Source organism: Schistocerca americana, chromosome 5, assembly GCF_021461395.2.
Source record: "Schistocerca americana isolate TAMUIC-IGC-003095 chromosome 5, iqSchAmer2.1, whole genome shotgun sequence".
Lineage (NCBI taxonomy): Eukaryota > Metazoa > Arthropoda > Insecta > Orthoptera > Acrididae > Schistocerca > Schistocerca americana.
In genome coordinates, this window is record NC_060123.1 from 670,164,701 (window position 1) to 670,192,053 (window position 27,353).

General features: G+C 40.2%; 1 protein-coding gene across 1 annotated transcript in view; it reads left to right on the top strand.

Annotated features, from left to right (window-relative positions):
- Nucleotides 1-2,308: 2,308 nt before the first annotated feature.
- LOC124615550 ((Lyso)-N-acylphosphatidylethanolamine lipase-like) overlaps nt 2,309-27,353 on the top strand; it is a 53,194-nt gene continuing 28,149 nt past the window's right edge. The window contains exons 1-5 of the mRNA XM_047143525.1: nt 2,309-2,595; nt 11,366-11,442; nt 12,775-12,981; nt 22,332-22,506; nt 23,110-23,258. Coding sequence (XP_046999481.1) covers nt 2,552-2,595; nt 11,366-11,442; nt 12,775-12,981; nt 22,332-22,506; nt 23,110-23,258 — 652 coding nt within the window. The 5' untranslated portion in view covers nt 2,309-2,551. The remainder of the gene's footprint in view (nt 2,596-11,365; nt 11,443-12,774; nt 12,982-22,331; nt 22,507-23,109; nt 23,259-27,353) is intronic.

Here is a 27,353-nt window from a genome sequence, read left to right on the forward strand (position 1 = left end):
TTGGAGATGGGTTGCTGCAAAAACCACCTCTCTGCCTTATAGTTGAAAAAAAGTTTTCCAATGTGTCCTGGTTAATTTTACGTGAGAATAAGTACAATTTTGTTCCAGTCAGTACCTCGGCAGCAAGCATTTCCAAAGCACATATATTGCTTAGAAGCCCCTTTACACATTTTATCCTCAGGGAGTAATCTTTTCCATCAGAGCCTACAAATTTCCAAGAGTGAATCCATGGCTTCATCACATGTAGAACATCCAGATGCTCTGAATCACTCCTAATACAGTTCCTTAGATGCACAGGCCCTTTCACACTGTATGTATTAAAGATATCAAAAATGTCATTAACTTTCTGACAAAAGTCTGAAGTGCCAGTTGCAGATAATGGCATACTACCACAAAACACAAGTGTGTCAATACCAGCTGCCACTGTATGGCTTAACACACGAACTGCAGTACCCACTTTCATTTTTGAAAAAGCTGGCAGTTCGACAGCTTTTTTAGTCAGCTTGGGAGCTAACTTGTATTTCCTGTGCAAGTCATTTGAATAGAGCTGAGAAATGTCCTTCCAAGAAGCAGTACCAACCAAACCATCATTTGATGTATGAATTATGTCATACCTAAATAGGTTGTTTCTGATGCTCTTAAACAAATGTGGGGTGTCATAGAAGAAATAGATCTTCTGCTCCTCATATACCAAACTTGGATTGTCTTGTGTAATTCCCAGTCTCTTTCTCCAGTCCACAAAATTTGAACCCTGATCAGTCACACAGGTCTTCACAACCAAGCCAATTTCCTTAAGTCTTTTGACTACTTCATAAAATATAGCAGTCAAATGAATAGCTCCCACTGTTCCTTTACAAAAACAGTAAAGCAATGGTTGTTTGAAACATGAAAAAATGCCATTAATCATTATCACCAACACACTGTTGGCAATTTTAGCTGTGCGTGTAAACCCAAAGTCCTCAAAACCAATAACAGTGTCAGAAGTGCTGTCATATGTCAAATTTGCCATTAGCGACATTTCATCCAATGACATATTCACAAGTTTATCATTATCAGAAAAATGTTGCACCTTTTGCTTTAAAAGATGGAATATATTGTCACTTATCCCACATTTTATTTGTATGCCTTCCACATACCTTTGTAGTGTACGCACTGATGGAAGCATAAAACATTCTGATAAAAACCTGTATGCCTGAGTGCTGTAATATAGTAAATTTAGAGCAAACAGCTTATTTTCGTCTTTCCATCTTGCAGCACGTTTCTCTTTCAATGGCATGCTAATCTGGCTTAACAACAAGTCAAGGGCATCTTTTTTTAAATATCGGGATCCTATAGTCTTTAACATTCGTTTGTCCTTGTTCACTTGCTCCTTCTGATACAATTTCTGTCGCTGTCTGTAGGCACTTTCCTTGTCCCGTAATAGTTTCGCTCGAAGTCTAGCGATTTGCACATTCTGACACTTCACACGCTTTTGCAAGACACGAACAGCTGCACTTAATCTAACCACTTCATCGTCAAAGCAGGTCTGTGTTGACGATTCACACGAATCTGGCACTGATACATGGTGAGCTGAACCAGCTGCTTCTGTGTCATAGGACTGTTTTACTGCTTTAGATTGACTGTCGAATCTTTGTGGCAGTTTCCTCTTCATCGTCAGCTGAGGTGGCTTATTTGGAATGTCAAACAGGGTGGGTACTGCATTCCACACGAGTTTGTTGTTGTCTGCGTTCATGAACTGGTTTTGTTCGAAATGTAGCGAACAAAACCTAATATTACTATACAGGTACACTGGGTCTTTCTTCATGAGGTCTTCTCGCCTGCTATTAACAAGCCATTTTCTGCTCCTAAAACGAAACATTCATCATTTATACACATATAGTTTGCAAGTGAATCCTGACGATACAGTTTAGTAACATGATGGTTATACCTCTCAGGATCCTTAGGAAACCTAAAAAAAGACAGCTTTGGTGTCTTCTTTCTGTTGTTGGTGCAATTTATTGCGCTACAAACGCTCCCGCCAGTAAAAGCCATTGTAAAAATCAAAATAAACAACCACTATTCTCCTTCTCGATCGCGCCGAACTCACAGTGTAACCTACCAGCCGCTTGGGGCGCTGCTGGCGCTGTAGGCAACAAAATCGAGGCGAAGTGTCGCGATTGTTATATTAGACTGTGGTGATGTTCCCTCAAACGTGAATCCACCGTAATTGCTGAGCGTGAAATTGTCTTTGGATTAATGTATTCTCTTTGGTTTAGCGAGAAAGCAAAGATTGTCTAATAGAGTTTAACGATTGACAGTTGTAGTTTAGTCTTTGACTGTGTTAGCCTTGAAAGGCGTCATGTAATTAATTTGGAAAATTTTTAGTATTTTTGTTGTTTGGCCTGTATTTGGGAATGGATGACGTAATGTGGAGTTTTGCGAAGTTATATCATTCTTTACTCATGGCTCCTTCTCACTTTAATATGAACATGAACTGACAATAACCGGCAGCGTATTAGTTTACGTGAAGTGTCATTTCAGTACCACCTGATAAGAAAGTTGCTAATTGAAAATGGCAGCTGAAGGTGGGGTTGTGAGCGTGAAAAGCCGATTCAGGTTGAGTATTTTCTGTAATCATAAATAATAATTTCGTTGGAAATAAGGTTTAGGAGTGTTTGAAAATAAGGTAGACCGACAGAGCCTTATCAGTTCTAGTTGGTTTGGCAAGCGCTCTGTGTAGGGAAGTTTTATTTTTAGGAAGGCCTTTCGTTACATTAGACGCCACTGGAGAATTTTTAAGCTGCATACTCCACCGTGCAATGCCACACTGCAGGATGTCTCACCGAACAGAAATTATTTGATAAATCTATCGTTATTTGAGATTTTGTAGTGTAAGTAAACTTTACGGTTGTTATACCAGCGCTGTTTGAAGGACGACCCCCCATTTGCCATTCAGAATGTGTTCTTCTCTTAGTGTCTTGTATATGCTCTCCCCTCTTGAAAATATTTCCGTTCAGAGTTCTCTAAAATGATTGTAATTGACATCTTTACCTGTAATCAATATTGGCTACTTAATTTTCAACGTTTTGGAAAATATTACCCCTCGTGCCTTAAGTCCACTGTCTACAATGAGACACTACATGCAGACTTTGATACAACTTGAGCGTTAGATACTGCCCGTCTGATTTGAGCCATGATATGGTGGTGGTGTGAAATGCGGAGGGAATCAAAGACTTGGTACTGCAAGCAGGTCCAACTGGATGTACGATGTAATAGTTGTCCAGAGATGAAGAGGCTTGCAGAGGATAGGCTACCCCTTGAGAGCGGAATCTGTTCCATCTTTGGCTCGAGGACAAAAACAACAATGTGGTCATTAGGAATTTTTATTACTTGAAACTAAATACTCAGCTAATTTGTTGGAATAGTAGTTAATGAAGTTAGTTTTTAATTTCCTTTCAATTTGTAGTGGTTTTCAATTACGTTCCTTGTCAGATGGAATCTTGTTGAAAACCTCAACACAAGAATATAGAACCCCAAACTAAACTGTAAACAATATGGTGAAGTTTATATGAATATCATTGTGATTGTACAAATACACCTCAATTGAAACTAATCAGAGCACTTTTCTTCTCTACAAACTCAATGGACAATATGTTGCTGGCTACCATTGCAAATGGGACTTTAGATAAAGACGACAAAACCTGAAGAATTAACTGTTCCAAATTGAAAATAAAACAATAATGCAAGAAGAATGAGAAGTATAGATGGATAGCAGGGGTAGATAAGTACAGCCAAAGATTGCAAAACGGTAGTTGTACTGTGTGTCATAATAATGTTACAAATGAACCGTATGGCATCGTATTTACAGTTTAATTTGTGATGTGAATGTGAAATTACTCGTTGTGCATCATTACAATTTATTGTGCAAATGAGCCATGGTACATAAAATTAATTATCAAATTTACATGCATGTCTGAAAGAGCAGACAGTGTTGTTGATCCAGAGATCGTTAAAGTATTACGAGCCTGGGTGGCACACGAGCCTGGGTGGCAAGCATTTGATGATGAATTTAGTGGACTACAATTGAAGGATGTAGACAGTGTGGCAAACGGAAGTTAGTGTCAATTTTAGAAACCTATAGATTGCCCATTTCTTGACCAGAGATTAAGTGGTACCCTTTCATAGAGAATGGCAAGAAATGCATCAAGCTCTTCTAATGATACTTCATCCCTCAGTGCTGTACACACCTCTCTTTGATCAATAAAACAAAACCATTTGATTTCGGAAACATTTTATTTCTTCAAATTTCCATTACCATGTACGCATGAAGATTCATCACAATTTTCATTGCTGCCCCAGAGCCATTTGAACTCCCTCATGTAATTGTTTTAGTATCAGAATCAGTTGAAATACCATTTACACCTTATTTTTCTGATTCAGCTTCTTCAGTATTATTTGTCAAAGCTAACATCTGCTCATCAATAGACAACAGTGATGAGCTACACTGTCACAGTGCCTGTTTGTTTTGTTTATGTAATGTTTTATTCTGACAAAGAAGCCACACTTAAAGTTTCATATCTCCATTGGAGCAACAGATGCAATAAAGGTTACCAACATGTGTAGCATTCATTGGCACCTAGTATGAAATGGGACAAAAATGTCACATTGGCAGTCCTAGGTATTTATTATTTTTTTCTCGAAAGGTGTTAAGACTTCATTTCAGAATGAGGTAGGCTAAGAAATACTGAAAGTCACGAACACTCATTGACGACCTAAAACAGATAGAATTGGCAGAGGGAACAAAATTTTGCTAAGGGACAGAAATGTCCTGTTGGCAGTTCTAGTGTTAAATCTTATACTTTTTTGTAATCTGAAGACAAGTTTTAAATCATATGTTCAGCTTTTATTACTGTGTGGGTATATTAGTGAATAATAGTGATTGTGATATAGTTCAACAGAGAATTTATCAGAATGTACAAAGTACAGGAAGACCTACAGAAGGTCAGCATTTAGTCCGTTTCTGGCAGCCGACCTCTCAACGTTGCCTGTAAAGTCATACACATAAATGTTTAGCAATAACAATGATGAGGTTCACTCACCAAATATGTACAGGGTTTTCTATTCGGGACAATTCAGTAGTGGAGCAGCTGTAGAAATTGCATTTAAAAATTGGTGTTAATGCTGTTTTTTACAGTCTTTTGGGTTGTGTTTTTCATTGTTGGTAATTAGTTTGGATTGTGATTAGTAGGAATTGTGGCACTTGTTTTACCTACATTGCTAAGATTAGGTTTTCAGTATTAGTTGTATGAATGAGCTTCGGTCTTGGGATACAGGGCACTTTGTTTTAGCTGTATAGGTCAAGTGAAGTGTTAGATATCAGAATTTTTCAGTTTCAGCATTTTGTTGACACAGTATCAGCAACATTTTAACCCTTAACTATAGTAGTGAAAAATACTTACGCTTCTATAATCGTGGGTCCATTGGAACCGTGTATATGGGGATTTTTCAGGATATTTAAGTTAGTATTTTATAGCACACATTTATCAAAATGGGAATACGGAAGTGTCCGATTCCACCCGTCTGCTTTGACCCATGATGTCACCAATATGGCAGAAACGACCATTCACAACTCCCATATCGTGCCTATGATGTCATTATGTAAACATGACAACAAACTTGAAAACAGATCGAAAAATCATCACACACATCTTCCTCAAAAAATATAATGAAACTAATGGGACAACCGTGCGAAATTGGGGGTTTTTGGGTGGGAAGAAACTAAATATAAACACACGCCACTGTACGAAACGACACAAAACGACAAAATAAAATGACCCCACAACCTTACCAAATACCACTACACATCATATCCTCTGGAATCTGTCACTTCCCTTTACCTATATATCTCAACAGCAACTATTGATACCACATTATAAAACTCCAAAACTTTCACCACTGCCACAATTATTGCTACCACAAAAAAACACCTAGAAAAACCAAATTGGAATCGAACACTTCCCTTGACCTATATAGGTCAACAGCAACTCACGATACCAAATCACCTATACCAACAACCAAACAACTCACAAATACCCCACAAAAAAAAAAAACACCGAAAAGAAAAACACCACCACAAAAAAGTTCCGACACTGCACTCTAGGTCAGACACCACAATCTCACATACACAAACCCACTCAAGGAAAGAAAAAAAAAACCACAACAAAAAAAAGCCAACCCCCCCCCCCCAAAAAAATCAAACACCCATAAATAATAAAAACCAAAAAACTCTCAATCACACACTACAACTCAACAACAGCAACAAAAGAGATATTCCACAACAAAATCACGAAACAACTACCACCTGCCTACCTCCAAAAAACTCGCCAACAACTAACCCCCCCCCCCCCTCCCACGACACCTCCCTAACCAACAACCTTCGGATACATCGTACTAACTGACATTTAAAAAAAACTTAAAAATACAATAGCCCTCAGGGACACTCTTCCGCAACTGTACTCATCTAAATGAGACTGAAGATTAGAAGAGCGCCTCTTCCCCCTTCCAATAACTGACTTAACGGCCCCCCCAAACCCTCCCGTGGTATTCGTACAGGCTCCGGTCTCATCATTTTTAAACTCAACGGCATGTTTAACTACTAAACTACCTATAAGATGAAAATGCATCTGAAACTGTGGTACGCCCCTTTTCTATGAAATCCTCAATTAATCCCACTAATTCCCTTTTTGTCCGTCCCTCCAAAACCCTAAATACACATTCTGAACCGTTTCCCCCCCCCCCCCCCTCCTGATAAAACAGCCCCCCACACCCATACACCAACCAAAGACTTACCCCTCCCATACTGCTTCTTCCCAAACTGCGACTTGTCAACCACCACCACCCCAGGCCCACTCAACTTACTCCTGTGCTTAATATACGCTGAATACACCTCACGACAAAATGAAAACCAATCAAGCACAGTCCTCTCATTCACATGAATCTCATGCGCACAGAAACTGTGAGAGGATCTATAGCAAAAATGATAAGTCATTAACACAATTTCTTGCGTGTCCAAACTAGACTTCTCGTACCAGGAACCTCACGCTATAGAACACCATAGATTATCCCTATGGCAGCTCCACATGAAGCCGTCCCTGGTCTGAGGCGCCAGAACTTTCGTCCATCGCATTTCCTCCCGACAGACAGAGCACTTCACCCATTTGGCCAACAGCTCAAAAAGCTAGAGGAACTCGATGAGGGACAAAGCACTGTCCTCCATCTGCACACACAAAGTCCTACTGTTCAATTTGTCAGTCATATCCCTACCTAACAAAGGCATAAACAAAGTAATGTAAAAAAATTCACACATGACAAACAGCAAACAACACTACAGTAACTTAGACACAACAAAAACTAAATCGATAACTCACTGAAAACTATTCCTGTAAAAGCACAGTCAACAGCAATACCACACACGTCAAGGACTAACACGCAACTGAACCCAATACACCACATAACACACCACCCATAAAAATGCCACCAGAGAGCACCACCGACCGCATCAAAATGACACCTATAAACACGCCACACTTGCAAACTAAACCCAATACACCACATAACACACAACCCATAAACACACCAACAGAGCACCGCCGACTGCATCAAAACGACATCTATCGTTGTAACGTCACGCCACAGCAGGATTACGTCATGGGTCAAAGCCGATGGATGGAATTGGACGCTTCCGTTGACCCATTAAAATCAACAGTAGGAGTCTGCAATTCTTTGTCTAAATGACACTTACAAAATCAGTTTTCGTAGGCTGAAAATGTGTGATGTACAGAAACATAAAGAAAATACAAAATAAACAAGTTAACTAAACCAATATTTTGTCTCCTAATTAATGAAAGTATGTTGTATCACAAAATTAACAAAAAATTGTAGCATGTTTCTAAAAAAAAAATGTACCACTTGCCCAATTACAGGCATTAATTGCATGCAGTATTTCCACAAGTCACGCATACGGGCTGCTTACACTTCATCTACACTTAGTCTATATAAGTAGACAGTCTTCGCACTCTTTCCAGGCAAATGGAATGAGCATCGCTTCATTTTGTTCTTATCCAGTTTTAGAGTCTCCCAAGAAGTTCCCTTCCCTGCCAGTGGAATTGTGATAGTTGTGGCAATGCTTATTTGAAGTTGTGCGGACAGTCTCTGATTATAGCATCTCAATTTTATATGTAGATCACATAAAGCCTTAGCAATGCCTTTCAAGAACATCATCTCTGTCATTTCAGCTCTTTCATGACTATTGAATGATGTAAGCATTCAATGCACTCATATCCAACGGTGTATACAGAAAAGGCATAGACCAACGATGTGTTCTGTGAGTGCTTGAATATACAGAGCACATCTGGTCAACAGCGTTGATGCCACCTTTTGTGGCGTTATGGTGCAGAATGATTTCAGACTTGTGTTGTCGTGCTGCATCAAAGACACAAGTATGATGCTCTTATTTTTTTGGTACATATTTGACAATTTTTGCTTCTTTTGTGAATCCGAAGAGTGAAGATCCAATTGAACGATCCTTATGTGGCAAAAATTCTTCAGGAATTTCCTTTTTGGTTTTCATCATCCCTACCACTATAATGCCTTTTGTTCACATAGTATTGACATTCCAATGAGGTGTACCAGCTGTCAGTCATAATGTTATGATTGGTGTTTAGAATTGGTTGGCTTAATTGTAAACAGACTTGTACTGGTATTGGTACTTTATCCTCTTCATCTGTCAAAGTGAGCCCATCAGTATTTTTATCATAGAAAATGACCATATTTATTCGGTTTGCTGGGAATGCGTATTTTGAAGTAACGCTGCCCACGGAAACTTAACGTCATCTCGTCAGTTGTTCCACTAGTAGCAACTGAGTAAATGCTTGAGAATTCTTATTGACTAAGTTTATTATTTCTGTAGTGATACATTGTGGGTCGATTTTTTTGTGCTTTTTCTATATATTCAGGATTGTTGAAGCGGAGGCATATTAGAACTATATAAAATCATAAAGAAGACATGCTTTGTTGGAAAACACTCTTCCAATTCCATCTGTCACAAAGAGTGATACAATAGCATCATGATTTGATATGAGCACAGTAGAATTCATCAACAGACTTAAGAAACGGTCCAGTTCTTCCCTCAGTTCTGTATGATCAGGAGATTTGTAACTCAGCATCAAAGTTTCTAATTTTTTATTGGTCCAAAACAGTATTTTGTTGAACAGTCAATTCGCCTGGAAAATTTTAAAATTCACATCAGTATTTTGTTGTTCGTATCACTATCAAACAGTAAACTGAGTGCTTCATTTGGATGGTATGGCTCAACAGGTCTTGATTGAGATATAGTAGATGGCAATCTCATAGTATTATGGCTTCTGACTTGAGTATTTCATGCTGTTGTTGCCTTAGCCCACCTATACCAATTTTCCCTGTAAAAATACCCAGTTGCAATGTGGTTGTTCACTCACCCTATTGTCTTCAGAACTTCCGCGTCAGATATTTCAGAGCTCATGTCACGGTCGCTGTCTATAACGGTGCCCTCGTAATTGTCTGAGAACTCATTGTCTGAATATGTTTCAGCATTACAAGAAGGTAAGGAGTTTTCATTAATTTCTTCATCATTGGTTTCTAATTCTTCATTCAGCCACTTTTCTATTATGTCATCCTCATTACCACATACACGTTTACAATTTGCCATCATGATAAATTGAAACAAGAAACAAAAGTAAATAGATCAACAAAAATAAAAAAAGTTACGTATCTATAGTCATGAGTCCATTGGACACTCGCGAAAGCCAATATGTACCATCGGAGTAGCAAATGAAATGCATCCATCTCACAATGTGCACTCCAAAGCACTAAAGGTTGGTGCTGGGGAGGGGGGGAGGAGGACTGTCTTGCATGCCACTTCGAAAATTCAACCTGGGTACAGTGATTGGACCCACGGCTATAGTTAAGGGTTAATATTTCATAGAGTGTTTATCAGCAGATCTGTTATAGTTGCAGTACATATAGTTGGCAACTAGTATCAAGCCTGACTTGTTGAAGCTGCACTGAAAGTGCCTGATCTTAATAACAAACATCAAAATGGCAATACATGCTTTATAAAATGTTCACAGATGACTGTGCATGATAAAGTCTGATTCTGACTTGCCAAGTAGTCCACGTTGATTGTGACAATCATCTGTGAACATTTTGTAGAGCATTTATTGCCATTTTGATGTTTGTTATTAAGGTCAGGCACCTTCAGTGCAGCCACAGTAGGCCAACTTCAGAATGAACCAGTTCATTTGAAACTAGTTGTCAAATACATTTATTGCAACTGTGACAGATTTGTTAATAGATGCTTCATGAATTCAAAATTTTTGGTTTTATGACAGGATTTTGTGTGCTTGATTTTTGCATTAGTATTTTTTTCAGTGCGCCTTAATTATTAGAATCATCATACACATTTATTTTGTTCGCCTCCCAAAACCCCATGACTGTCTCCTTAGTTTCATGTTATTCCTGCAATTTTTTAAATTTTTTATGTATATTTTTGCGTCTGTGATGGGTGATGTCATGGTTGCCATATTGAATAAGCCTGAAGTGGGGGTCTGCCATGTTGATGTCACAGGTCCAAGTTAACAGGTGCTACTGAATTCTTTGGTTTTGCCAAATTGGGTTATGTGAAATTCACTGTAACAATGTCTGTCATTTATGAAGGTTATTTCTCAATGAATTTTGTTTGACCAAATATTAAGTGGTGCATAATCTTTGTGGGATACTTACCAAGTTTACTGTAATTTAAGACTCCAAAAAAAATTCATAGCAGAGCAGAACAGATTATATACGTCAAATTTTAGTCAGCATAGGAGTGCCACAAAAATACCTAACAGTAATCAGTTGGAGTTGCTGCACCGAAGATGCCCATAAAGCAAACACTAAGATTTCCTTCCACTTCTTTGTCCAATCTGAACTTGTGTTGATGGGCTGTAAAACCTGAATCTTCCTTTATTTTGCTACTGATGTAGATGTCATAATTTCTAAGCACTTTCTAAGAGTGTGTTTAGCTGATGGTAATCATGGAACATCTGACAGAGTGTATGTATGTGATGTGCAGCTGCACTCTGTAGTAGAACAGTATAAATGTTCTTTATATCTTCCTTGGTGAAGACATAATCCTCTGTATTACAGAACTCTGTAGCACTCTACATTACTGTTTCCAGTAGAAAGTGGCAATTTTTATTTATCTTTGAGTAATGCTAGTGTTCTGATTTATTAAAAACAATTGGTGTTTGAAGTAAAAACAGAATGGTGCTTTCAAAACTTTAACATCTTTGATAATGTTTTCTTTCAGCCAATTGTGGGAATGGTTGCAATGGTGTCCAGTTTCAACAGATACTCTTCGGACAATTGAAAAGAAAATAATGACATGTAAGTGTACAATGTAATTGAGATCTATTGATTTTCTAAATGCAATTGAACTTTTTTTCTGTTTAAAGAAGACATTTATAAATTAGAGAATACTGAAGATTGCAGTACCAGACATCAACTTTGACCCATGATGTCATCAAGATGGTAGATACCCCTATTTAAAATTTATACAATATGGCGACCGTCATGTCACACATTACACATGTGAATACACACAAACAAAACAAAAAAGTAATGTCAGAACTAACATGAAACTAATGGAATAAGTGTAGGAATTGTGTGTTTTGGGTGGGGACAATCAGAATCATAAAGACATACAAAATCAAATACTAATGCAAAATTCAACCAATGGAAACCTCAGCCCTCAGCAGAATCACAATTAAAAAACCATTAAAAAGGGGTACTGGAAATTTCACTTGACCTATATAGCTTGGAAAAAGCTTGTGATACCCATGAGCCAAACTAATGTAACTGTTATCAAAATCGTACCAGACCAAAATAGCACCACCATACTCCACGATACCCACCGTTATAAACTACTAAATGTGAACTGCAGGTACCAACCTGAAATACAAAGTCACAAAAACTACTCCAACATAAATTTCTATAGCCACACCCCAAAGAAAATTATGTACATAAACAGAGCCCGCCCCCCCCCCCCCAAAAAAAAAAAAAAAAAAAAAAAAAAAAAAAAAAAAAAAAAAAAAAAAAAAAAAAAAAAAAAAAGCACCACCACCACCACCCAACAACTAAACAGCTAATACTTGACCCCAATACAATGTCCCACACTGCCAACATGTCATACATTCAACCGTAATACCATTTAACCAGAGAAGTTTAATAGTAGCATCATCTATAGCAGCAACTAATAAATCACTAGTAAGAGCCGTGCCTAGTACCAAGCTAAAAAATAAAAAAAAATTCTAACCGTGAACCTTTAATAACATGATGAACTAGCAATTCCAAAAACAAATCAGTGGCCAATAACTAATGACATTAAAATTATTCACTACCAAGCAAGCAGAAACAGACTTCCTGAGCACAGGGTACCCTCGACACTAAGTCCAGTGCCACATCATCATCAGTCACAATCAGTTTAGAAACATAAACATCCCTCATTAAAGTATACCAGTACTTACTCCAACATGCCATTTGCAAACATGATCACAATGATGTTACACAACACAGCTACGTCATGGATCAAAGCCAACGGCTGGTGCTGCAAACTTTGCTTCGCCATAAATAAAGTCAGTGCTCTCCAATTGCTGTTATGTTATGTAGAAGAACTTTTTATTATTGGTCTCAGATTTTAAAATTATGTTATTGTTACAGGTTTAAAAACAAAATATCGTGGATGGTATGTCGATATAGGAGCTGTTGTCGGGACATCAGACAAAGTATGGACCGTTTCTCTTAATGAAGAATCTCCACGAACACCAATTGTATTACTTCATGGTCTCGCAGCAGGTGTTGCTTTGTGGTGTCTTAATTATGATTCATTGGCCAGCAAAAGACCTGTATATGCAATTGATCTTCTGGGTTAGTGTTATTACTACTTTTGACGATGTGTAGAACTGCTGTGTAATAGTTTTAAAAAAATGAAAAAATCAAAACATAATTCTAGTTAGACTAGTTCATTTAGCTAGTTAAGCTTCGTAGATATTATTTACGATAAACTTTGTTACATAAAATGTGCCAGTAGACACTGGCACACTGGCACACACAGTGAGGTGACAAAAGTAATGGGATACATCCCAGTATCGTGTCAAACCTATTTTTGAAACTTCCTGGTGGATTAAAACTGTGCGTCAATCCGAGACTTGAACTCGGGACCTTTGCCTTTCACAGGCAAGTGCTCTACCAACTGAGCTATCAAAGCATGATTTGTGACCTGTCCTCACAGCTTCACTTTCGCTAGTACCTAGTCTTCTACCTTACAAACTTCACAGAAGCTCTCCTGCGAAACTTGCAGAACTAGCACTCCTGGAAGAAAGGATATTGCAGAGACATGGCTGTGCCACAGCCTGGAGGATATTTCCAGAATGAAATTTTCACTTTGCAGTGGAGAGTGTGCTGATTTGAAACCTCCTGGTGGATTAAAATTGTGTACGGGTTATGAGTTGTGCTTGGGTAATTCAGTTGGTAGAGCACTTGCCCGCGAAAGGCAAAGGTCCTGAGTTCGAGTCTCAGTCCAGCACACAGTTTTAATCTGTCATGAAGTTTCAAATCAGCACTCACTCCGCTGCAGAGTGAAATTTTCATTCAGGAAACCTAGTTTTGCTTGGTATAGTGTAGCAACTCTACATGGCATTGACTCAAAAAGTTGTTGGAAGTCCCCTGCAGAAATATTGAGCCATGCTGCCTCTGTAACTTTCCGTAATTGTGAAAGTGTTGCTGGTGCAGATTTTGTGCATAAACTGACCTCATGCGTACTTCGTTATGTCCCATAAATGTTTGATGGGATTCATGTCAGGGGATGTGGGTGCCCATATCGTTTAGTTGAGTTGTCCAGAACGTTCTTCAAACCAGTTGCAAACAATTGTAGCCTGATGAGATGTTTGGGAATGTCAAGTACACGAATGACTGCAAATTGGCTCCAAGTAACCAAACGTGACAATTTTCAGCCAGTGATAAGTTTAATTGGACCAGAGGACTCAGTCCATTCCATTTAAACACAGCCCACACCATTATGGAGGTGCAGCCAGCTTGCACTGTGCCTTATTGACAGCTTGAGTCCATGGCTTTATGGGATCTGCACCCCACTCGATTCCTACCATCAGCTCATACCAACTGAAATTGGGACTAATCTGATCAGCCCACAGTTTTCCAATCATCTAGGATCCAACCGATATGGTCACAAGCCCAGGAGAGATTCAGCAAGTGATTTCGTGCTGCTAGCAATGGCACTCACATTGGTCACCTGCTGCCACTGCCTACATATGCTAAATTTCATTGCACTGTCCTAAAGGATATGTTTGTTGTACGTCCCACATTGATTTGTGCGATTATTTCACATTAGCATTGTCTGTTAGCACTGCCAACTGCACACAAATGCCGCTGCTCTCAGTGAAAGCTGTCAGCCAGTTTGTTGTGTGTGGTGAGAGGTAGTGCCTGATGTGTGGTATTCTGGGCATGCTCTTGACAATGTGGATCTAGAAATATTGACTTTGATAATGACTTTACAAATTAATGTCCCGTGCATCTTGCTCGAACTACCATTTTGTAATTAACAATGAAATCCAGACCATTAGGTGCTTACAGGCATTGTTAATATCAATATGGACAGTTGACAATGTGTGCCCTGACCAGTACTTGAACCTGGGATCTCCTGTTTACATGGCAGATGCACTATCCATCGAGGACACGGATGATGGTGCTACTGCAGTGACTTATCTCTGGCATGCTCCCGGTGAGATCCACACTTCCAACTTACTGTCCACACACTACATTTGTAGTGCCCATTCCCTCTATACTCATGCCTCTTAAATACAGGTGTCCCCACACATTTCATTGTGGCACATGGCACATATCCGGCCTTTGATTTCTCGGTTTGCAGTCCTGGCCTTCTCCTGTCTATCCACTGGAGAACACATGACAACCTATGTGGTAGTGACCACTTCCCCATCTTTCTGTCATTCCCCTGGCGTCATGCCCATGGGCGCGTACCCAGATGGGATTTAAACAAGGGAGATTGGGAAGCCTTCACCTCTGCTGTCAATGCTGAATATCCCCCACATGGTGCCATCAATGTTGTCATTGAGTAGGTCACTACAACAATCGTCTCTGTGGCGAAAAACACGATCCCTCGTTCTTTAGAGTGCCCCTAGCGAAAGACAGTCCCTTGGTGGCCACCGGAAATCACTGAGACAATTAAAGAGCATCGGCGAGCTCTACAGCGACGTAAGCAGCACCCTTCCCTAGAGCACCTATTAGCCTTTAAGCAGCTCCGTGCCTGCCTTCGCCAGCTTATAAAATGATGGAAATGAGTGTTGGGAGAGGTATGTGTCGACCATTGGGTGCAATACGTCACCTTCCCAAGTCTGGACGAAGATCAGATGTCTTTTTGGGAAACCAGACCCCAACAAGTGCCCCTGGCATTAACATCAATCGCGTGTTATCTTCCAACGCAGATGCAGTTGCTGAGAGCTTTGCTGAGGACTATGCTCGAGCCTCTGCGTCAGATAACTAACCCCCAGCCTTTCACACCCTCAAACGGTGGATGGAAGGTAAAGTCCTCTTGTTCACTACATGCCGTAGTGAACCCTATAATGCCCATTTACATATTGGGAGCTCCTTAGCGCCCTTGCACATTGCCCCCACACAGCTCCTGAGCTGGATTGGATCCACAGTCCAACATCCCCTCGTCATCTTCAACTGGATCTGGTGTGATGGTGTCTTTCCATCGCAATGGCAGGAGAGCACCATAATTCCAGTGCTCAAACCCGGTCAAAACTCACTTGATGTGGATAGTTACTGGCCCATCAGCCTCACCAGCTTTCTTTGTAAGCTTCTGGAACATACGGTGTGCCGGTGGTTGGGTTGTGTCCTGGAGTCACGTGGCCTACTGGCACCATGTCAGGGCGGCTTCTGCCAGGGTCACTCCAGCACTGATAATCTTATGTCCCTCGAGTCTGCCATCCAAACAGCCTTTTCCAGATGCCAACATCTGGTTGCCATCTTTTTTGACGTACGTAAATCATACGACACAACCTGGCGACATCATATCCTTTCCACATTGTATGAGTGGGGTCTCCAGGGCCCGCTCCCGATTTTTGTCTAAAACTTCCTGTGCTCCATACTTTCAGTGTCCAAGTTGGTGCCTCCCATAGTTCCCCCCGAATTCAGGAGTATGGCGTTCCGCAGGGCTCCGTATTGAGTGTCTGTCTATTTTAAGTGGCAATTAACGGTCTAGCAGCAGCTGTAGGGCCGTCGGTCTCACCTTCTGTATATGTGGATGACTTCTGCATTTCGTACTCCTCCTCTGGTACTGGTGTTGCTGAGCGGTGCCTATGTGAGCCATTCACAAGGCACAATCTTGGGCCCTAGCCCACAGTTTCCAGTTTTCAGCCGTGAAGTCATGTGTCATGCATTTGTGTCGGCATCGCACCATTCATCCAGAACCAGAACTTCACCTTAATGACAATCCACTCACTGTAGCGGAGACATTTTGATTATTAGGACTGGTTTTCAGTGTATAATTGACTTGGCTACCTCATATTCATCGGCTTAACCGAAAGTGCTGGCAGCACCTCAATGCCCTCCGCTGCGTGAGCAACACCAACTGGGGTGCATATCGCTCTACGCTGCTGCAGCTCAACAGAGCCCTTGTTCAATCCCGCCTTGACTATGGGAATCTGGTTTATGATTCAGCAGTGCCCTCAGCATTGGATTTACTTGACCCAGTGCACCACTGCGGCGTTCGCCTAGCAATGGGTGCTTTTAGAACGAGTCGAACGAACCTGGTGACCAGTGTCCTGGTGGAGGCCTGAGTCCCTCCATCGAAGGTTAGCCATGCACAGATGCTTGCCAGTTACATTGTACATGTTCATAGTTCTCGTGCGCATCCGAATTACCGTCTCCTTTTCCCAACCACAGTGGTTCATCTCCCGCATCAGTGGCCCAGGTCAGGCTTATGACTGCGGTTCACGTCCGGTCCCTTCTGTGTGAACTGGAGTCCTTCCCATTACCACCTCTCCTTGAGGTCCATTCACGTACACCTCCACGTTGTACACCTAGGCCACAGATCCTTCTGGAGCTTTTGCATGGCCCTAAGGACTCCATTATCCTTGCGGATCTTCGCTATCACTTCCTCTTGATTCTCAACAAGTACCGGGCCCACGAAGTGGTTTACACCAATGGCTCGATGGCTGATGGTCACATAGGCTTTGTATATGTTCATGGAAGACATATTGAACAGCACTCCTTGCCAGATGGCTGCAGTGTTTTCACTGCAGAGCTGGCGGCCATATCTCATGCTCTTGGGCACATCCACTCATGCCCTTTTGAGTAATTTCTCCTGTGTACTGACTCCTTGAGCAGCCTACAAGCTATGGACCAGTGCTACCCTCGCCATCCTTTGGTAGCATTCCTTCAGGAGTCCATCTAAGCCCTGGAATGGTCCCGTCGTTCAGTGGTGATGTGTGGACCCAGGACATGTCGGAATCCCAGGCAACGAACTTGCTGACATGCTGGGCAAACAGGCTACGCGGAAACTGCTTCTGGAGATAAGCTTCTCTGAAACTGACTTGCGTTCTATCTTATCCCACAGGGTTTTTTGGCTTTGGGAGATGGAATGGCATAACAGTATGCACAACAGACTACGTGTTGTTAAGGAGACTATGAATGTGTGGAAGTCTTCCATGCGGTCCGCTCGCAGGGAATCAGTTGTCCTCTGCCAGCTCTGCATTGGCTGTATGTGGCTAACGCGTGGTTACCTCCTCTGTTGCGAGGACCCACCTCAGTGTCACTGTGGCTCATAAGTGACGGTCATCCACCTCTTGCTGGACTGCCCAGTTTTAGCTTATCTGCGGCGGACTTTAACTTTACTAGCATCCTACCTTCAGTGTTGGGTGACAATGCCTCAACAGCAATTTAGTTTTACGTTTTATTCATGAGGGTGGGTTTTATTATTTGCTCTAAGTTTTAGCGCATGTCCTTTGTCCCTCTGTGTCCATTCTAGTGCTTTTAGGGTGGAGGTTTTAATGTGTTGCAGAGTGGCTGGCTTCTCCTTTTTATTCTCATTGTTAGCCAACCATGGTAATCTGCTCTCTTGTCTTTATCTCTTCTACCTGTTTCTTTCATCTCTCTGTAGTTTTCATGTCCGATTTTGTTCATTTTAGTGTTTGTTGCCCTTCTGTTATTCTTGTAAGACTCAGAGAAATATGCTCTTACTTCATGTTTTAACCATTTTTATCTGTGCTAGATAGGTAAATTATGGTAAAGCTGCACTACATCATGTTTTCTCAAAATGAATGACAGTCTAAAAATGTAGTGCTTCAGATAATTTAAATAGGGAATTAGGAGGTAGCAGCATCAGTTTTGAATTCTGATATACTTTTTTTTATTAATAAAAGTATTATAACTGTTGTAATGAACTGTAGATTATTTACATGGATAACTAATGTCCTCCTTTTACTGGGCATGAGCTGTGCATTTTCCCACTATATGTGAGAGCACATTTTTATCCAGTCTTCCCTTCGCTTGTGCACCGCTTCTTGTACTCCCATTAGCCTACTATCCTTTGTTTTTCCACATGACCTTTCCTGCTCTGCATGCATTTCATGTATCACATTTGGTATTCTTCATTTGACCATTCACTTTTTGTTTGTCTTTACTATTTCGATTCTCTCTCTTTTCCTGCAGGGTTTCACTTTTTATGTCCCTCTGACTGCCATGTTTCTTACCCTATCACTGTGTGTCTCTCTTATGCTGCTCCTCAGGTATTGCATTATGTTTAGTGTATTTTACTCTTGTCTCTTTCCTTGATTACCCATCTCCCAACTACATTCATCAGTATTAGTGTGCGGTATGTGTAGCATATCACTATTGTCTTTTTAGGGTACAATCCCTTGCTCGATACCAAGCTTCTGGTGGACTTGTAGAAGGTTTGAACTTTCGACTGTCATTCATTACATTCTGTGTCATTGTCCTCTCTGATCTGTTGCACTGACAAAATATTTAAAACTTTTCACTTTCTTCAATTCTGCCCTCTGCATTAATACACTTTATCTCATTTCTTGTGATCAAAACTTCCCCTCTCTTTTATGCTAAAATTCATTAGACAATCTTTAATTTCTTCCTTCTCTGTGTCTAACTGCTGTTGGACTTCCAGTTCTCCCTGCACCTTCTCTCTGCGACTAGCATAGCTCCTTATTTTCTTTAACAGTATTTTCTGCCATTATGTCGTGACACTTTGATGAAAAGCAATGGTGAGAGAACAATTCCTTCTTGTAGTCTTTGTCTCTGTTCCATACAGTCTGTTCTCTCCAACCTTTACACATCTTCGATCTTCAGTTGTCTTCATGCATCTTTTTTCTTACCATCCATTCGGTGTGTTTATCAACACCTATTCTGGAAAGCTTCCCATACCTTCTGCATACCCTATCACATGCATTTCCTCTGTCAAGGAAAGTCATCACCATGTTCTATCTATACTCGGCACTTGTTCAGCCTACAAAATCTGAAATCTTATTGTTCTTCTCGTACTTCCTTTTCTTCCTTGCTCCATGTTCTTATTTCTAAGACCTCAAGTGGCATGATCCCACTTTTTTTTTATAATACTTTCTTCGAAATAGGTGTAACAATGTCCTCCTTTCAGTCTACAAGTGTGTGTATCTCCTTCCACATTTCCTCCATGATTGTGATACAGCTTTCCTACTTACCTCCTGCCTTCATCTCAATTCTCACTTCCTTTCCTCCATTAATTTTTCTTAACACCCATTGTACTACTTCTTGTGTTAATTATGTGAATACTTATGTTCCCTTCTGACTCATCTTCTTTTCATTCCTTCTATTTAGTTCTGTCTTGGGTTTGGGTGAGTTACCTGAAATGTTTCCACTGCAGTTGTTTTATTCCATCTACTTTCTCCACTTCCTTGCTTGCTTTATTTATCATACTTGGGATATCTGTTGTAACGTGCCTCTTCCTTTTTCACATTCTGTGCAACATGTTGATTTTTCCATCACAGCTCTGTTCTGTCATTTTCATGAATTATTCTGCCCATTCTTTTTTTCTTCTTTTTGCCATAATGTATTTTGCTTCCTTTTTCAGCAGTCTGCATTCATCCCCCTCTCTGATTTTTATTAAACTACTACCTGAAACTATTGCTTTTATTTTCTATTACTTTCTTTATTATTAATTTTATTATTACTATTACTCTGTTAACACTTCAAAAAGTTTTGCTCAAAGTAGGGCTTGACTGGAAGGACAGGCGACTGAGTTTGAGTATATACGAAAGTCAAAGTACTGAATTAGATGATAATGATAGCAGGAAAGAAGCCAAAAACAGAAGGAGAGTGTGTGAACAGTGCCCTCTATCATTTTACTTATTTTGTATGTTCATTGAGGAGAGGGGGTAACAGCAATGAAAGGAAAAGAACTGAAACCAATTATGGGGATGAAGGATATGTTGTAAGGAGAGTTCCTACTTGTGCATTTCAGAAAAGCTGATGTTGGTCAGAAGAATTCAGTTAGTACAGGCTGTGAAGCTGTCATTAAAAGGAAGCACATTGTCTTGGCAGCAACAGACTGGTCCAGCTGCATCTTGGCCATAGTTAGGTTGTGGCCATTTGTATGGCCAGACAGCTTGTTGGTTGTCATGCCCAAGTAGAATGCAGCACAGTGGCTGCAGCTAAATTGGTGGATCACATATGTACATTCACAGGTGACCTTACCTTTGATGGGATAGAGGTGACAGTGACGGGACTGGGGAAGGTTGTAGTGGGAGGATGGATGGGATAGGTCTTGCTTTTAGGTCTGTTGCAGGCTATGAGCCAAGTGGTTAGGGAGCAGGGATGGAGTAGCGATGGACAATGATGTTGCGTAAGTTGGGTGTGCGATAGAAAACCACTGTGGGGTCCCTGCTCCCACTCCAGTGCTACACGTCTTCTGCCCACCAACACATGTACATAGTCGTTTCCTCTTCCCTTCTTTCCTCTTCTCCCTTTAAATCCCCTCCCCTTCCCCATGTGGAGCCTCCCAATGTTGCATCTAACAACCCTATGCTGTCCCCACCACACCCCTGCACACTCCCATCTCTAGCATCTTTCCCCACCTGTTTCCTGCTATTCATTTTCCTTCCAGCCCCACACCTCTTCCTTACCTTCACTACCCACCCCAGCTAGATTGCTGCCCATGTCGGACGCAGTCACAGTTGGGTGTTAGTGCCCAAAGACAATGGTCATTTTGTGTGTGTGTGTGTGTGTGTGTGTGTGTGTGTGTGTGTGTGTGTGTAAGAGATAAGAGAGAGAAGTATTGTTAGTTGTACGCCAATGCAAAGTAAAACTCTCTTGCCACTTAATTGAAGGTGATATTTTTTTACAAAACATTTTTGAATCCGGGGTCATAGGAAAGGAAACAAGTGAATGACCATGAATATCTTATTTAAAAATGTTTTAACTGTCATGGGATGTTCTTCATACATGAAGATGGAGAGGTTTGCTGAAGAGAGGAAGCAATGATTGTAGAGACTCTTGGAGGATGCAGAAGAAGAATACTTAATCAGTAGTTTTAGTTAGTTTAAAAGACAATTTATTCATGTTTAACAAAATAAAATGAATGTTACCATGCAGTTACTTTTGAAACATATTACTATATTCATCATACACAATTATTTTATTTTGTGTACTTGAACGATAGTTGAATCTTTTGATCTGTCATATGCATAACTTTTCATCCTATCTGTGGGAGAATATTTGTTGAAAGATTGTTTTGTTTTTGTTTCTTGTTATTTCTTTGTTAATCTCTGTCCCTATCATTACTGATAATAAGATAGATGGCCTAATATAAAGTTTAATAAATATTCATGAATGGTGCCTTTCCAGTCAAAAATGGTTTGGCTGAGAAATAAAATATGAGGCCTGTCTTTTACAAAGAATATCATGAGCCCCAGTGTGTTAAAAATTGGCATCAGTATATTACATTTTTATGACATAAAAAAGATACTGTTTAACAACATGTTTGAATTGTTTTTAAAATCCCAAACATTTTGTTACTATAATTTTTGGAGAGAAAATAATTGTGAAACATTTACTGTGTTGAAAATGATCGAAAGAGCAAGTTGTTTGGCCATTATGGCAGGTTTTATTTGTAAATCTCTTAGTAATATTAACACATCAAACCAGTACAGTGTGTTATCACTGCTTTTTTAATTAAAATCCTTTCACTTCAGGTTTTGGTCGAAGTTCAAGACCAACATTCAGCAAAGATGCAATGGAAGCAGAACAGCAATTTGTGCGCTCTGTGGAGGAATGGCGGCGTGAAATGAAACTGGAAAAAATTATACTCTTGGGACACAGTATGGGTGGATTCCTTGCTGCATCTTATGCACTTGCTCACCCACAGAGGTAAATACCAGTGCCTAAATCAAGACATTAACAATGTAAATGATCTACAGTGATACTTTCCTTTTGCTTAATGGTGTTTCATAACTAAGTGATTAGACAGTACTAATTTCAACAGGTTTCTGTGAGTTAAATGACAAATGTAGCAGTCATTTCCTAACTTCAGAGGCTTCTACATTACTGTGTACTGTTCACACAATGTTCTATTCCTCTTGTGTACTTGTGCAAACCCATGGGCATGTGTAGCAGTTGCCAAGAACAATGTATTGCTTTTTCATATGCTCTGTTTCGAATCTGAACCACTATGAAACTTTGAGTTTTGTGAAGTTTCTCTCCTGCAAATTTTTGTTATTAAGATTATGTTTCTTACTTACTTATTTGTGTGTGTGTGTGTGTGTGTGTGTGTGTGTGTGTGTGTGTGTGTGTGTGCTGGGTGCTGTTTTCACTGATAGTATACTCACTTACATACTTTTAATATTGTAAATAATTATGACTGTTGTTATATCTGCACAGTAATAAATTTATGAAATGATACTTGATGAAAGATATGTTAAGTGATGAAAGATATGTTTTAGTTAGCTTCATTAATGTTTTTAATAAGTGCAGAGTGAAGCATCTGATACTGGCTGATCCATGGGGCTTCCCAGAAAGACCACCTGAAGCTTCAAGACGCATTCCTCTCTGGGTTCGAGCAATTGCTTTTCTTATGCAACCATTTAATCCATTGTGGCCTATTCGGTTGGCAGGACCATTTGGTAAGACATTAGTCATGATGTTAAAATTGATATATAAACATTGTGTTGTGAGTAGTAATAATGATAGTGTATTTTTGAATAACTGTTGTGATTAGAAAAGCATTGTAAACTTCAGCTAATTATGTTGCAAGATTTCATTTGATTTACTTCTGATATCTTTTTATTCTTTTAATGATAACTTTCACCTACTGTGTGTATACATCAGCCTTTCCCTAGATGACTAGTCAGCATCATAATCTATGGCAAGTGTCAAGCCAACACAAATTCCTAACCATGAACAAATGTTACCCAAGACCTGTTTTATACTGAATAGCATGTAATAGTTATTGCACTGAGAACACACAGATACATTTACATTTCTGCACTATTTATCAACTTCGGCAAACTGGTCTCTAGCCGGCCGCTGTGGCCGAGCGGTTCTAGGCACTTCAGCCTGGAACCGCGCTGCTGCTACGGTCACAGGTTCGAATCCTGCCTCGGGCAGGGATGTGTGTGATGTCCTTAGGTTAGTTAGGTTTAAGTAGTTCTAAGTCTAGGGGATTCATGATCTCAGGTGTTAAGTCCCATAGTGCTCAGAGCCATTTGAAACTGATCTCTAATCATGATCTCACTCATTGAGGTTCATATTATATCAGACTCTCTAACTTTGAAGATCCACTTTTCTACTTTAATTCTAGTTTTCCTCATTCATGTCACTCATATTATTAACTTTTAGTAATACGTAAAATAAGGGAAAAGCAGTCGCTCACTCATTGAGGAATGGTGTGTGAAGCATAGAGACATGTAGAAGAAAAACAGTAGTCATACCAGCTTTTGAGCTCTTGCTTTTTCTAGTAAAAGTACATACATTCACTCATACAACTGCACAGATGCCCGAATGTACATTCCCACGGCCGTGATGATACTAATTATTGATTATTGGAAAGCAGTTGCTTAGGCTAATGAGACAGATTTACAAGGGAACATGTAAATACATTAAAAAGATCAGCACTAGGCAGTATACAATCGAGAGCTCTGATGAAACAAAGCTGATCTCAGATCAGGAAGGGCCTAGTATATATGAGGGCCAATCTTCATTTAAAGTAAAATGTCACTATGAAGTACAATAGTATGTAATTGTATTGCCCTCTGTGATAGTGCCTAGGCTGTAAATATGCATGCTGTTGTACTTCATAGCTTACTGTGTGACATTTTACATATATATAAGAAGAGGGACAAGCTTTGTTTCAACGAAGCTCTTGATTGTATACAGTCTAGTGCTGATCTTTTAATGTATTTGTGTGTTCCATTGTAAATCTCTGGTGTTAGTTTTATGACTAACAAAGATGTACACATATTTTAGTATATTGTGCTGGATGTACACAGAGATATGGTTTAATGCTACTAACAAATATGTACACATGTTTTAATCTAGTGTGCTGTATACACAAAAAGATTTGATTGAATGCCAGCACTTTCATTTTTAAGCTAAGCAGTGCTATGATTTCCCGTCACTTTCTGTAAGCGCGCTTTGTACACCCTTATATACTACATATATACTCTTTTATTATTTAGGGGCCTGAAGATAGAAAAATGAAATGCTGAAACTGGTTGCTTTCAGAATAAAATAAAATATCTTAAAGTATACAGCTGTTGGCGAATTTCATTGACATTGGGAATATCCAATTGTTCCGTGTAGTCAAGTAGCTGCTGAAGGGATTTGTGCTGAGGTTTGCAGCATGTTTGGCAGCTGGAAGGTCAAGTTTGCAGTTTTTCATAGTTCGGCAGAGGCCATTCGTGCAGGTGAATAGTTCGTTCCATGCTATGCACACCGAATGTGGTGCTGTAATTACTGCATATCTATTGTTTGATATAACTGCTTTCACATGTGGCCCTGTCTTTTATTAGCTAGAAAATGCCCATGAGCAGACTCCATCAGCAGGCAATGGGTGGATGCATGGGAGAGGTCTTGCACCTGGGCTGAACACAAGGTTTCAAAAAGAGTAGAGGTTGTGAAATATGGTTTGAGCTTGGATTGTGTGATAAACGGATCTCTCATGCCATTGTATGAGGTTTGTATGGGGTGCAGCATAGGGAGCAGGAGTGGATTAAGGATGGACAAGGATATTCTGTAGGTTGGGTGGCTGCCAGAACACTATTTGGATGGTGGTGGGTTATTCCTAATCTTGGGCACTGTTGAGAGGTGGTGGAAGCCCTGGTGAAGGCATTGAATTTTTCAAGGTTGGGTTGATGCTGGGTGATTAGAGGAGTGCTGATTGGTGCTTGTTAGCACATTTGCTTGTGTCAGGAGACGGCACAGGACATCTGTTTATGGATGAGCTGGGTAGAATATTGTCTGTCAGTTAACTTTCAGGTAAGGTGATAAGTACGCTTTGACAACTTCTGCCTTCCTGTCTTGTGTGGTGCCCAAGGGTAGTGAGGCTGTCAAAGAGAGATGTTTTGATAGGGAATGGATGACAGCTGTCAGATTGAAGATACTATTGATGGTTGGTGCTCTTGATATGATCAGTAAGTTTTTATGGAGCCATCTTAATGGTGGAAATGAACTTCTAGGAAGATGGCAAGTTGAGCTGAGAAGGATCAGGCAAAGTGGATTTGGGAGTAGGTGTTGAGGTTATGGAGGAAAGACCAAAGGATGTCTTTGCCATGAGTGCAGATTATGGAAATATCATCAATGAATCTGAACAAGACTATAGGTTTTAAACATTGACTGGATGAAAAAGATTTGTCCAGGTGTACCATGAATAAGTTGGCACAGAATGGTGCCACACAAGTATCCATGCCAGGACCATGGACTTGTTTATATATTTGATTGGGAGTATTAGGAAAGAGGTGGTGGGCTTAGTATCAGGACGACATTGGGAAAGGTAGTGTTCCATGGCCACAAGGCTATGGATATAGTGGATGTTGGTGTAAAAGGACATCACATCCACAGTGACCAACAACTGTGGAGGGGTAATGAAGAAAGTGAGCAGTGTTCCGAGTGTAGGATGGGAGGTTATGGACAATAGTTTGGAGGTGTTTATTGACAAAGGCATAGGTTTGTTCTGCTGGGAGCATTGTACTCAGACACAGCAGGATGACCAGTAGGGAGAACTGTGGGGTTGAGTTTGTGGAGTTGAAGGAGTAGGTAAATGATTGAAGTATGGGGGGCACTGCCGTGGGGAGGGAGGTGAATTCAGGTTCAGGTTTTGGGATGGACCTAAGGCATTGACAAGGAATGGAATGGTATTATAGTTGTAAGGTTTGTTTGCAAATATGTTGGAAAGTCAGAGGCCCTCAGGCACATATGCATTACAATTCATGATTGCAGTGATGGAGCATTTGTCTGTGGAAATGATAAGATCTGGATTGGTTTTCAGGTTACAGTTAGGTATGTGTTCCACAGGAGTGATGTTGGACTGACTGGGGAGAGATATACGAAAGAAAGATGAGGCCAGGTTAGAAGTGAGGAATTCCTGAAAGATTACCAGGGGATGACTGTGGAAGGGAGAGGAGGATCATGGATGGAGGGAGGTTGGATATGTTTTAAACAAGGTTCTATGTAGGACTTTGGTTGGCTGTTATCAGTGGACTACGTGGTGAAAAAATATTTCCACTTCAGAGAATCAGTAAAGGAAAGAACATCCTTTACAAATTCAGCATGGTTGAACTTAGTTTTGTGTTAGTTTTAGTTCTGAGACTTCTATAGGGGTCAGAATTTTGGCACAATCTCTGAAAACAGAGTTATGGGATGGGTGTTAACAAATTAATGTATTTTGAGGAGACAGGAGGAAGTTTTGGGGGATATGAAAGACTGAGTATGTCAGCAAGTCATGTTGGAGAGCTGTGAAGGGTTGATGGTAGTTGGATCAGAGGGGTTGGCTCTTTCTTGGCTTCAGGTAATCTCATGCTGGCACGAGACAGGAGTAACTGGGCCAGCTTCCTCTGATGGTGTTGGGAATGCTATTCCAGCCATTTAAGGACAAGAGTTTCTATTACAGTGATGGCATTCAAGAATTTGTGGTCACTGAGTCAAAGGATTTTTCAAAAAGAATAGAGGTTGTGAAATATGGTTTGAGCTTGGATTGTGTGATAAACATATCTCTCATGCCA